This window comes from Salvia hispanica, chromosome 5, assembly GCF_029641045.1.
Source record: "Salvia hispanica isolate PSC_SH4W2 chromosome 5, Shi_PSC_v1, whole genome shotgun sequence".
NCBI lineage: Eukaryota > Viridiplantae > Streptophyta > Magnoliopsida > Lamiales > Lamiaceae > Salvia > Salvia hispanica.
Window position 1 is genome coordinate 24,947,465 of NC_142696.1, and position 14,246 is coordinate 24,961,710.

At 35.9% G+C, this 14,246-nt stretch overlaps 3 protein-coding genes across 3 annotated transcripts; all 3 read left to right on the forward strand.

Moving 5' to 3' along the window:
• Window positions 1-147: 147 nt before the first annotated feature.
• On the forward strand, window positions 148-1,906 carry LOC125191335 (cytochrome P450 71A6-like). Its single transcript, XM_048088874.2, has 2 exons — window positions 148-1,057; window positions 1,142-1,906. The coding sequence occupies exons 1-2, from the start codon at window positions 164-166 to the stop codon at window positions 1,751-1,753; spliced, it is 1,506 nt and encodes a 501-aa protein (XP_047944831.2). The 5' UTR covers window positions 148-163; the 3' UTR covers window positions 1,754-1,906.
• Window positions 1,907-6,138: 4,232 nt separating this feature from the next.
• Window positions 6,139-7,925, forward strand: LOC148926508 (cytochrome P450 71A6-like). Its single transcript, XM_089058067.1, has 2 exons — window positions 6,139-7,058; window positions 7,161-7,925. Exons 1-2 carry the CDS (start codon window positions 6,165-6,167, stop codon window positions 7,770-7,772), a joined length of 1,506 nt encoding a protein of 501 aa, XP_088914193.1. The 5' UTR covers window positions 6,139-6,164; the 3' UTR covers window positions 7,773-7,925.
• Window positions 7,926-12,155: 4,230 nt separating this feature from the next.
• On the forward strand, window positions 12,156-13,969 carry LOC148926509 (cytochrome P450 71A6-like). Its single transcript, XM_089058290.1, has 2 exons — window positions 12,156-13,072; window positions 13,147-13,969. The coding sequence occupies exons 1-2, from the start codon at window positions 12,179-12,181 to the stop codon at window positions 13,444-13,446; spliced, it is 1,194 nt and encodes a 397-aa protein (XP_088914416.1). The 5' UTR covers window positions 12,156-12,178; the 3' UTR covers window positions 13,447-13,969.
• Window positions 13,970-14,246: the final 277 nt, after the last annotated feature.

Below are 14,246 nucleotides of genomic sequence, written 5' to 3' on the forward strand. Positions count from 1 at the left end.
TACCTACTTTTTCTTCATATCCCTCTTATTTTACCTACTTTTTTATCATTTATTGGTTTACCAAATTTTCATTAAAACACAGGCCATCCACGAATGAGACTAATTTTTTCCGGAATAATATAAAAGAACACCCTCGCCAAGATCTGTATCCACAAACAAGAAAATGGTTTCTGTCTCACATATGTTCGCCGTGCTATTCTCCACTTCCATCTTCCTCTTCTTCCTCCACAAATGGCTCCGCAGTCATTCTCCGGGGTCGGAGAAACGCCTGCCTCCCTCTCCACCAAAGCTCCCGCTAATCGGAAACCTCCACCAGCTGGGCTCACTCCCCCACAGATCCCTCCAGTCACTCTCCCGCCGCTACGACCCTCTCATGCTGCTCCACTTCGGCAAGGTCCCCATCCTCATCGCCTCCTCGGCCGAGGCTGCACGTGAGATCATGAAAACCCATGACCTAATCTTCTCAAACAGGCCCCAATTGAGCATCCCGGGAAGGCTGTTCTACAACAACCGGAACGTGGCGTACGCACCGTATGGAGAGTACTGGCGGCAGATTCGCAGCATATGCGTGCTTCATCTTCTGAGCAACAAAAGGGTTCAGTCCTATCGCGGCGTGAGGGAGGAAGAGACTTCCCTCATGGTTGACAACATCAGGAAATTGGGTGCTTCTTCAAAGCCTGTGAACTTGAGCGACCTCATGACGTCTCTGACGAATGATGTGATTTGTAGGGTGGCGTTGGGGAAGAAGTATGGCGTTGGGAGTGATTTCAAGGAGTGGCTTACGGAGATAGCGGCGCTGGTCGGGGTTGTACCTTTGTGGGAGTACATTCCATGGCTGAGTTGGACTAGAAGGTTTAATGGTGTGGATGAGAGGGTTGTGAGAGTGGTTAAGAAGATTAATAAGTTTTTTGAGGTTGTGATTGAAGAACATAGGGTTAGGGAGAGGAGAGAGGGAGATGGTGGTGTGTTGGATTTTGTGGACATATTGCTTGATTTTCAGAGAGAGAATGCAAGTCGCTCACCTATTGAAGATGACACTATCAAAGCTATAATCATGGTATGACTTAGATCTCTCTTTCACACAGTATATGTTTACTTATATATATATATATATATATATATATATATATATCTATGACAGGATATGTTTGGTGCTGGAACTAGTACAACACTTAAAGCTATTGAGTGGACAATGGCAGAGCTGATAAGAAACCCGAAAACCATGAAAAGATTGCAAAATGAAGTGAGAGAAGTAGCCGGAAGCAAGGACGAAATCAGCGAGCAAGACTTGGAGAAAATGCCTTATCTGAAAGCAGTGATGAAAGAGAGTCTAAGGCTGCATACACCGGTCCCATTGCTAGTCCCTCGTGAATCAACTCAAGACACAAATGTATTAGGTTACGACATCGCATCTGGTACACGTGTGATCATCAATGCTTGGGCGATTTCTAGGGACCCGTCACTGTGGGAAAATCCAGAAGAATTTCGTCCGGATAGGTTTCTTGATACGAGCATAAACTTTAGAGGTGTGCATTTTGAGTTTACTCCGTTTGGGGCAGGCCGGAGGGGCTGCCCTGGTGTTACGTTTGCGGTAGCTGTGGACGAGCTAGCGTTAGCCAAGTTGGTGCACAAATTCGATTTTGGATTACCTAATGGAGTAAACACGAAGGAGTTAGATATGAGTGAATCTCGAGGAATGGCAACCCATAAAAAGTGTCCTTTGCTTGTTGTAGCTACTACACATGATTGTTAGGCCATTCTAGTGTTTAAAAAATAAGACAGGAGTTCAACTACGAATCAACATTCGATCCAATTTGAACATAAAATCCAGCTTAATGCATTTATGTAGTATTTTTGAATTAATGTGTTGCTTTGTGTTCAATATTATTGTAATTTTGTGTTTAAACATTTTGACTCACTTTTATTTTAACAATGAAGGCTAACTTCAACAGGTCTATTTAGTACTCCCTCCGTTTCAAGGAAGATGATCCCTTCTTTGAGTGATATGGATTTTATGTAGTTTTATTTTGTTGTTAAGGCGAGCATAAAATATGAGAGATAGAAAATAAAGTAGAGATAATGATGTTTCTATTTTTAGTAATGGATCTTCTTAGTTGTGACAAATCAAAAAGGAAAGTGGGTTCGGTGGAATGGAGGGAGTAATTTTAAATATGTGATGTTTTATTTCATTATGTAGTTTTTCATTTCAATTTAAAATTATTAATTTCAGATTGGTCCATGGTAAATTAAACATCAATTATGGAACAGTGAATCTCATCCATATAAAATAAAGCGTAACCCGATTTCTTAAAATGTCAAAATAGTTTCAGTGGACTTTGTAATCAAATTATTACTTCTATTGATGATTTTTTGAATTTAGTCTTATTGTAGGCCGCCATAGCTATACAATTATTTAATTAGCTCATTCTTGTATTAATATTTTCATGTCTAGTCAGAGACCACAAACCAAATACAGACAGTTAAATTGGGCCTATCAAAAATTATATTGGTCTTCAAAATGAAGCCCATCAAGATAAAAAAATGGCCAACCCAAAAATTTTATTGGGTTACAGGACTAGGCCCATCCAAATCGAAAAATATGGAAAAATTTAGTCATGAGGACGAATTTGCTTCCAATGAACAAAACTTTTCTAATTAGAGCAAATCTATGGAGCTTTTATTCTCCAATGGAGTTGATTTTTATTGGAGAATGGAAGTTAGTAAGCCCAAATAGAGTAAATACACTCTCTCACTGATGTAGATTATTTTACTACTCCTCCAGAAAACAACCAAAAAAAAAAAAAAAACTTAATCTCTCTATCACATTATACCACAGCAAAAAAAAAATCTTAATTTTTCTTTTATTATTTATACAAATTCTCTAGTTTTTTTTTAAAATATAAGTGGTTATTTTGTGAAAAAATGTACGCCATAATATAAAAACATGCAAATTATTTTCCCAAAATTTCAAATTCAAAATACAGAATATATAATTTCCACAAATAAATTTCAATATCCGTCTGCTTTGCTTTTACGAATTCCACTAGCGACAGTTTACTTTTTCTATTAATTTAAATTTTACTAATGGGACGGTGTAGCATATGTCCCCTACTTTAATCTCTCCTACCTTTATACACCATCCACTTAGCACACTATTCTTAATTTCTGTGTCGAAAAGAAATGTCTCAGTTAACAAGGATGGAGGGAGTAGATTTCCTCTGCAATTCCTCTATTTTCGTAATTTGTTCTCAAAGTTTTCTTTCTCGGCAGGAATTATCCCAGTGTAATCACTTTAAATTCTCCTAGCGGAATATATCTTTTTTCATCTCATTGCTATGTTTGTTGAGAGATTTAACGTTTTTCCTTTTTGTTGTCCAAACAAGAGTAAATGCCAAAATTGGTCCTAAACATATGGCCATTTTACCTTTTTGGTCCTAAACTTTATCTTTCGAATTTTTAGGTCCTACACATATGATAATTTGATCATTTTGGTCATCCGCCAATAGTTCCGTTAAAAACTAAAGGTCAACGGCGATTTTGACCAATTTAACTCTTAATTCTGATTTTTTAGTTACTAATTATTCTACTAATTAATCTCCAAATTATATGGAGTTGGATGCAATAATGACGACAGAAAATCCAATATGAATTAGTTCATCATAAATCCAATAAATCATGAATCGCAATTAGCTTTACAAATTAAGAAGAATTAGTTCGTCATAGCCACAATCTATAATGCCACATCAGCTTCCCCCAATTTAAAAAAATTAAGATGAGTAAACCCTAGGAGGAGGAAGACGATTCAGGCTTGGCGAGATTCGACTGCAGATTTGGCCATAATGGTGGCAAATTCGTGCAAGCTGAGGATGCCGTCACCGTTGGTGTCGGCCTCCTGCATCATGTGGAATGAAGTGGAAGAAGAATGAGAATAAACACACTCAGCATCCAAATCATCTTCAATGTCAGCATAAATGCACACATCATCATTTTGCTTAGCCGGAATACTCGACTCGGGAAATCAGCACACGAAGGCAAAGTTCATGATTTTCCACGCAACTTTTAAAGGTCACGGAAAATTCCAAACTATTGTGAAAGTTGACGATTTTAGAGGCAATTTACCCTAATTTTAATTTGGTAAGTTGTTATTATGATGGATTAATACCTATAGTCCTATACTAATATAACTACTTATAATAAGTAGTTGGTGGGTGGTGGTAGTTGGTGGGTATCTAACTACTTATAACTACTTTGTTGAATCCATATGTAGTATTTCCTCCGTCCAAAAGGAAGATGACCCATTCTTTAGGCAGCACGAAATTTTATGTAACTTTATTTTGTATATTAAGTGGAGAGGATAAAGTAAGATAGAGAGAGAATAAAGTAGAGATCAAAGGTGTTTAATTCTATTTTTTAGTAATGAGTCATCTTGATTGGAATAAACCAAAAAGAAAAGTGGGTCATCTTTAATGGGACGAAGGAAGTACTATTAATTAGTAGTACAGTGGAACCCTGAAAATTCTTCGTTTACTACTTTCTTTGTCTTTTAATACGTGTCTCATTTTAATTCGATAAAATTGTAAGAAATATAAAGGAAAATAAGTTGAAAAAGTTAGTGATATATGTCTGTCCTAATTTTATAATATATGTTGAGGGAAAATGAGCTAATGGAGAATGTGAGGTATAATGATAACAGTAGTAAAAACAAGAAGTATGGCGATTTAATAAGGGACGAATCAAAATGAAAAACTAGTAAACATAATGGCGGACAAAAGGGTTATTGTTTATACAAATTATCAAAATTTTGAGATTTTAAGTGATTATTCTGTGCAAAAATTTCCGCCATCACAAAAAAAAAACATATGCAAATTATTTTCTCAAATTTTAAATTCAAAATTTAAAAATATTATAATTTCTATAAAATAATTTTTATCATCCGCCTGCTTTGCTTTTGCGAATTACAATAATATATAGAGAGCGACAATTTTTTTAAAGAGGCTAAAAAAGAAAATTGTGGTATGTTTTTTGGACGGATTGCATTAGTTTTCTATAGGCTTATAGCCTAGGGCCCCGAGCCTATGTACAGTGATCCAGTTAATTTTGTTGGCCAAAATTTATTAATTTTGACATGTTTTTCTGATTTTTTCTTTTAATTTAAATTTTTTGTATTTACATTAGTTGAATTTTTTACGTTTGCACCGAATTATGATACATAATTATTTTTCACATGATATAACTTTTATATGATAAAATTGATTATTAAATTTGATTAAAATTTTAAATTTTTAAATTAATACTTATGATGATATAATTTTTTTTATAATAAACGTATTAAATGTTTTAATTTGGATTGAGACATGGTACATGAACATGAATTATACTCCGTACATAATTATGGGACACTCAATCTCATCCTCACAATCACTCTAACTCAATTCCTAAGACTAAGCCTCCTATCGTCGTGTGATATAAATGCGGTGAAAGGATAGTGTATTGACTTATGACGGGGACTATGTGTTATCTATGTGTTATGAGTAATGACATTGTTTTCAACGTGTCATGTTGTAATAGGTCATTATTCTAAATTTATGAAGATATGTTTAAACTCTGTGACTTGGTGCAATCACTTGCAAACCAAATTCTTATTTTATGTTATTTTCCTCGTCCAACTAAAAATGACTTATTATCCTTTTTAATTTATCTTAATCAAGATTACTCATCATGAACACCTATATTTCTACTTTATTTTATCTCTTTTATTTTATTTTCTTCAGTTAACATACAAAATAAAGCTATATAAAATCTCGTGTCGCACAAGGAAGGGATCATATATCTTCTTTGTGATGGAGAGAGTAGTAGAGGGAGTACTTTACTACTCCATCCATCCACAAATAATAATTCTATTTTGCTATTTTAGGATGTTCAAAAAAAATAGTCGTATTTCTAAAATTTGAAAGTTTCTCTCTTATAATTTACCCATTTTTTTTTCCTCTCTACCATACTTTACCTACTTTTTCTTCATATCCCTCTTATTTTACCTACTTTTTTATCATTTATTGTTTTACCAAATTTTCATTAAAACACAGGCCATCCATGAATGAGACTAATTTTTTCCGGAATAATATAAAAGAACACCCTCGCCAAGATCTGTATCCACAAACAAGAAAATGGTTTCCCTCTCACATATGTTCGCCGTGCTATTCTCCACTTCCATCTTCCTCTTCTTCCTCCACAAATGGCTCCGCAGTCATTCTCCGGGGTCGGAGAAACGCCTGCCTCCGTCTCCACCAAAGCTCCCGCTAATCGGAAACCTCCACCAGCTGGGCTCACTCCCCCACAGATCCCTCCAGTCACTCTCCCGCCGCTACGGCCCTCTCATGCTGCTCCACTTCGGCAAGGTCCCCATCCTCATCGCCTCCTCGGCCGAGGCTGCACGTGAGATCATGAAAACCCATGACCTAATCTTCTCAAACAGGCCCCAATTGAGCATCCCGGGAAGGCTGTTCTACAACAACCGGAACGTGGCGTACGCACCGTATGGAGAGTACTGGCGGCAGATTCGCAGCATATGCGTGCTTCATCTTCTGAGCAACAAAAGGGTTCAGTCCTATCGCGGCGTGAGGGAGGAAGAGACTTCCCTCATGGTTGACAACATCAGGAAATTGGGTGCTTCTTCAAAGCCTGTGAACTTGAGCGACCTCATGACGTCTCTGACGAATGATGTGATTTGTAGGGTGGCGTTGGGGAAGAAGTATGGCGTTGGGAGTGATTTCAAGGAGTGGCTTACGGAGATAGCGGCGCTGGTCGGGGTTGTACCTTTGTGGGAGTACATTCCATGGCTGAGTTGGACTAGAAGGTTTAATGGTGTGGATGAGAGGGTTGTGAGAGTGGTTAAGAAGATTAATAAGTTTTTTGAGGTTGTGATTGAAGAACATAGGGTTAGGGAGAGGAGAGAGGGAGATGGTGGTGTGTTGGATTTTGTGGACATATTGCTTGATTTTCAGAGAGAGAATGCAAGTCGCTCACCTATTGAAGATGACACTATCAAAGCTATAATCATGGTATGACTTAGATCTCTCTTTCACACAGTATATGTTTACTTATATATATATATATATATATATATATATATATATATATATATATATATATATCTATGACAGGATATGTTTGGTGCTGGAACTAGTACAACACTTAAAGCTATTGAGTGGACAATGGCAGAGCTGATAAGAAACCCGAAAACCATGAAAAGATTGCAAAATGAAGTGAGAGAAGTAGCCGGAAGCAAGGACGAAATCAGCGAGCAAGACTTGGAGAAAATGCCTTATCTGAAAGCAGTGATGAAAGAGAGTCTAAGGCTGCATACACCGGTCCCATTGCTAGTCCCTCGTGAATCAACTCAAGACACAAATGTATTAGGTTACGACATCGCATCTGGTACACGTGTGATCATCAATGCTTGGGCGATTTCTAGGGACCCGTCACTGTGGGAAAATCCAGAAGAATTTCGTCCGGATAGGTTTCTTGATACGAGCATAAACTTTAGAGGTGTGCATTTTGAGTTTACTCCGTTTGGGGCAGGCCGGAGGGGCTGCCCTGGTGTTACGTTTGCGGTAGCTGTGGACGAGCTAGCGTTAGCCAAGTTGGTGCACAAATTCGATTTTGGATTACCTAATGGAGTAAACACGAAGGAGTTAGATATGAGTGAATCTCGAGGAATGGCAAACCATAAAAAGTGTCCTTTGCTTGTTGTAGCTACTACACATGATTGTTAGGCCATTCTAGTGTTTAAAAAATAAGACAGGAGTTCAACTACGAATCAACATTCGATCCAATTTGAACATAAAATCCAGCTTAATGCATTTATGTAGTATTTTTGAATTAATGTGTTGCTTTGTGTTCAATATTATTGTAATTTTGTGTTTAAACATTTTGACTCACTTTTATTTTAACAATGAAGGCTAACTTCAACAGGTCTATTTAGTACTCCCTCCGTTTCAAGGAAGATGATCCCTTCTTTGAGTGATATGGATTTTATGTAGTTTTATTTTGTTGTTAAGGCGAGCATAAAATATGAGAGATAGAAAATAAAGTAGAGATAAAGATGTTTCTATTTTTAGTAATGGATCTTCTTAGTTGTGACAAATCAAAAAGGAAAGTGGGTTCGGTGGAATGGAGGGAGTAATTTTAAATATGTGATGTTTTTTTTCATTATGTAGTTTTTCATTTCAATTTAAAATTATTAATTTCAGATTGGTCCATGGTAAATTAAACATCAAATATGAAACAGTGAATCTCATCCATATAAAATAAAGCCTAACCCTATTTCTTAAAATGTCAAAATAGTTTCAGTGGACTTTGTAATCAAATTATTACTTCTATTGATGATTTTTTGAATTTAGTCTTATTGTAGGCCGCCATAGCTATACAATTATTTAATTAGCTCATTCTTGTATTAATATTTTCATGTCTAGTCAGAGACCACAAACCAAATACAGACAATTAAATTGGGCCTATCAAAAATTATATTGGTCTTCAAAATGAAGCCCATCAAGATAAAAAAATGGCCAACCCAAAAATTTTATTGGGTTACAGAACTAGGCCCATCCAAATCGAAAAATATGGAAAAATTTAGTCATGAGGACGAATTTGCTTCCAATGAACAAAACTTCTCTAATTAGAGCAAAACTATGGAGCTTTTATTCTCCAATGGAGTTGATTTTTATTGGAGAATGGAAGTTAGTAAGCCCAAATAGAGTAAATACACTCTCTCACTGATGTAGATTATTTTACTACTCCTCCAGAAAACAACGGAAAAAAAAAAAAAAACTTAATCTCTCTATCACATTATACCACAGCAAAAAAAAAATCTTAATTTTTCTTTTATTATTTATACAAATTCTCAAGTTTTTTTTAAAATATAAGTGGTTATTTTGTGAAAAAATGTACGCCATAATATAAAACATGCAAATTATTTTCTCAAAATTTCAAATTCAAAATTCAGAATATATAATTTCCACAAATAAATTTCAATATCCGTCTGCTTTGCCTTTACGAATTCCACTAGCGACAGTTTACTTTTTCTATTAATTTAAATTTTACTAATGGGACAGTGTAGCATATGTCCCCTACTTTAATCTCTCCTACCTTTATACACCATCCACTTAGCACACTATTCTTAATTTCTGGGTCGAAAAGAAATGTCTCAGTTAACAAGGATGGAGGGAGTAGATTTCCTCTGCAATTCCTCTATTTTCGTTATTTGTTCTCAAATTTTTCTTTCTCGGCAGGAATTATCCCAGTGTAATCACTTTAAATTCTCCTAGCGGAATATATCTTTTTTCATCTCATTGCTATGTTTGTTGAGAGATTTAACGTTTTTCCTTTTTGTTGTCCAAACAAGAGTAAATGCCAAAATTGGTCCTAAACATATGGCCATTTTACCTTTTTGGTCCTAAACTTTATCTTTCGGATTTTTAGGTCCTACACATATGAAAATTTGATCATTTTGGTCATCCGCCAATAGTTCCGTTAAAAACTAAAGGTCAACGGCGATTTTGACCAAATTAAACTCTTAATTCTGATTTTTTAGTTACTAATTATTCTCCTAATTAATCTCCAAATTATATGGAGTTGGATGCAATAATGACGACAGAAAATCCAATATGAATTAGTTCATCATAAATCCAATAAATCATGAATCGCAATTAGCTTTACAAATTAAGAAGAATTAGTTCGTCATAGCCACAATCTATAATTCCACATCAGCTTCCCCCAATTTAAAAAAATTAAGATGAGTAAACCCTAGGAGGAGGAAGACGATTCAGGCTCGGCGAGATTCGACTGCAGATTTGGCCAAAATGGTGGCAAATTCGTGCACGGTGAGGACGCCGTCACCGTTGGTGTCGGCCTCCTGCATCATGTGGAATGAAGTGGAAGAAGAATGAGAATAAACACACTCAGCATCCAAATCATCTTCAATGTCAGCATAAATGCACACATCATCATTTTGCTTAGCCGGAATACTCGACTCGGGAAATCAGCACACGAAGGCAAAGTTCATGATTTTCCACGCAACTTTTAAAGGTCACGGAAAATTCCAAACTATTGTGAAAGTTGACGATTTTAGAGGCAATTTACCCTAATTTTAATTTGGTAAGTTGTTATTATGATGGATTAATACCTATAGTCCTATACTAATACAACTACTTATAATAAGTAGTTGGTGGGTGGTGGTAGTTGGTGGGTATCTAACTACTTATAACTACTTTGTTGAATCCATATGTAGTATTTCCTCCGTCCAAAAGGAAGATGACCCATTCTATAGGCAGCACGAAATTTTATGTAACTTTATTTTGTATATTAAGAGGAGAGGATAAAGTAAGAGAGAGAGAATAAAGTAGAGATCAAAGGTGTTTAATTCTATTTTTTAGTAATGAGTCATCTTGATTGGAATAAACCAAAAAGAAAAGTGGGTCATCTTTAATGGGACGAAGGAAATACTATTAATTAGTAGTACGGTGGACCCTGAAATTTCTTCGTTTACTACTTTCTTTGTCTTTTAATACGTGTCTCATTTTAATTCGATAAAATTGTAAGAAATATAAAGGAAAATAAGTTGAAAAAGTTAGTGATATATGTCTGTCCTAATTTTATAATATATGTTGAGGGGAAATGAGCTAATGGAGAATGTGAGGTATAATGATAACAGTAGTAAAAACAAGAAGTATGACGATTTAATAAGGGACGAATCAAAATGAAAAACTAGGAAACATAATGGCGGACAAAAGGGTTATTGTTTATACAAATTATCAAAATTTTGAGATTTTAAGTGATTATTCTGTGCAAAAATTTCCGCAATCACAAAAAAAAAAACATATGCAAATTATTTTCTCAAATTTTAAATTCAAAATTTAAAAATATTATAATTTCTATAAAATAATTTTTATCATCCGCCTGCTTTGCTTTTGCGAATTACAATAATATATAGAGAGCGACAATTTTTTTAAAGAGGCTAAAAAAGAAAACTGTGGTAAGTTTTTTGGACGGATTGCATTAGTTCTCTATAGGCTTATAGCCTAGGGCCCCGAGCCTAAGTACAGTGATCCAGTTAATTTTGTTGGCCAAATTTATTAATTTTGACATGTTTTTCTGATTTTTTCTTTTAATTTAAATTTTTTGTATTTACATTAGTTGAATATTTTACGTTTGCACCGAATTATGATACATAATTATTTTTCACATGATATAACTTTTATATGATAAAATTGATTATTAAATTTGATTAAAATTTTAAATTTTTAAATTAATACTTATGATGATATAATTTTTTTTATAATAAACATATTAAATGTTTTAATTTGGATTGAGACATGGTACATGAACATGAATTATACTCCGTACATAATTATGGGACACTCAATCTCATCCTCACAATCACTCTAACTCAATTCCTAAGACTAAGCCTCCTATCGTCGTGTGATATAAATGCGGTGAAAGGATAGTGTATTGACTTATGACGGGGACTATGTGTTATCTATGTGTTATGAGTAATGACATTGTTTTCAACATGTCATGTTGTAATAGGTCATTATCCTAAATTTATGAAGATATGTTTAAACTCTGTGACTTGGTGCAATCACTAGCAAACCAAATTCTTATTTTATGTTATTTTCCTCGTCCAACTAAAAATGACTTATTATCCTTTTTAATTTATCTTAATCAAGATTACTCATCATGAACACCTATATTTCTACTTTATTTTATCTCTCTTATTTTATTCTCTTCAGTTAACATACAAAATAAAGCTATATAAAATCTCGTGTCGCACAAGGAAGGGATCATATATCTTCTTTGTGATGGAGAGAGTAGTAGAGGGAGTACTTTACTACTCCATCCATCCACAAATAATAATTCTATTTTGCTATTTTAGGATGTTCAAAAAAAATAGTCGTATTTCTAAAATTTGAAAGTTTCTCTCTTATAATTTACCCATTTTTTTTCCTCTCTACCATACTTTACCTACTTTTTCTTCATATCCCTCTTATTTTACCTACTTTTTTATCATTTATTGTTTTACCAAATTTTCATTAAAACACAGGCCATCCACGAATGAGACTAATTTTTTCCGGAATAATATAAAAGAACACCCTCGCCAAGATCTATATCCACAAACAAGAAAATGGTTTCCCTCTCACATTTGTTCGCCGTGCTATTCTCCACTTCCATCTTCCTCTTCTTCATCCACAAATGGCTCCGCAGTCATTCTCCGGGGTCGGAGAAACGCCTGCCTCCGTCTCCACCAAAGCTCCCGCTAATAGGAAACCTCCACCAGCTGGGCTCACTCCCCCACAGATCCCTCCAGTCACTCTCCCGCCGCTACGGCCCTCTCATGCTGCTCCACTTCGGCAAGGTCCCCATCCTCATCGCCTCCTCGGCCGAGGCTGCACGTGAGATCATGAAAACCCATGACCTAATCTTCTCAAACAGGCCCCAATTGAGCATCCCGGGAAGGCTGTTCTACAACAACCGGAACGTGGCTTACGCACCGTATGGAGAGTACTGGCGGCAGATTCGCAGCATATGCGTGCTTCATCTTCTGAGCAACAAAAGGGTTCAGTCCTATCGCGGCGTGAGGGAGGAAGAGACTTCCCTCATGGTTGACAACATCAGGAAATTGGGTGCTTCTTCAAAGCCTGTGAACTTGAGCGACCTCATGACGTCTCTGACGAATGATGTGATTTGTAGGGTGGCGTTGGGGAATAAGTATGGCGTTGGGAGTGATTTCAAGGAGTGGCTTACGGAGATAGCGGCGCTGGTCGGGGTTGTACCTTTGTGGGAGTACATTCCATGGCTGAGTTGGACTAGAAGGTTTAATGGTGTGGATGAGAGGGTTGTGAGAGTGGTTAAGAAGATTAATAAGTTTTTTGAGGTTGTGATTGAAGAACATAGGGTTAGGGAGAGGAGAGAGGGAGATGGTGGTGTGTTGGATTTTGTGGATATATTGCTTGATTTTCAGAGAGAGAATGCAAGTCGCTCACCTATTGAAGATGACACTATCAAAGCTATAATCATGGTATGACTTAGATCTCTCTTTCACACTGTATATGTTTACTTATATATATATATATATATATATATATATGACAGGATATGTTTGGTGCTGGAACTAGTACAACACTTAAAGCTATTGAGTGGACAATGGCAGAGCTGATAAGAAACCCGAAAACCATGAAAAGATTGCAAAATGAAGTGAGAGAAGTAGCCGGAAGCAAGGACGAAATCAGCGAGCAAGACTTGGAGAAAATGCCTTATCTGAAAGCAGTGATGAAAGAGAGTCTAAGGCTGCATACACCGGTCCCATTGCTAGTCCCTCGTGAATCAACTCAAGACACAAATGTATTAGGTTACGACATCGCATCTGGTATACGTGTGATCATCAATGCTTGAGCGATTTCTAGGGACCCGTCACTGTGGGAAAATCCAGAAGAATTTCGTCCGGATAGGTTTCTTGATACGAGCATAAACTTTAGAGGTGTGCATTTTGAGTTTACTCCGTTTGGGGCAGGCCGGAGGGGCTGCCCTGGTGTTACGTTTGCGGTAGCTGTGGACGAGCCAGCGTTAGCCAAGTTGGTGCACAAATTCGATTTTGGATTACCTAATGGAGTAAACATGAAGCAGTTAGATATGAGTGAATCTCGAGGAATGGCAACCCATAAAAAGTATCCTTTGCTTGTTGTAGCTACTACACATGATTGTTAGGCCATTCTAGTGTTTAAAAAATAAGACAGGAGTTCAACTACGAATCAACATTCGATCCAATTTGAACATAAAATCCAGCTTAATGCATTTATGTAGTATTTTTGAATTAATGTGTTGCTTTATGTTCAATATTATTGTAATTTTGTGTTTAAACATTTTGACTCACTTTTATTTTAACAATGAAGGCTAACTTCAACAGGTCTATTTAGTACTCCCTCCGTTTCAAGGAAGATGATCCCTTCTTTAAGTGATATGGATTTTATGTAGTTTTATTTTGTTGTTAAAGCGAGCATAAAATATGAGAGATAGAAAATAAAGTAGAGATGTAGAGATAAGGATGTTTCTATTTTTAGTAATGGATCTTCTTAGTTGTGACAAATCAAAAAGGAAAGTGGGTTCGGTGAAATGGAGGGAGTAATTTTAAATATGTGATGTTTTTTTTCATTATGTAGTTTTTCATTTCAATTTAAAATTATTAATTTCAGATT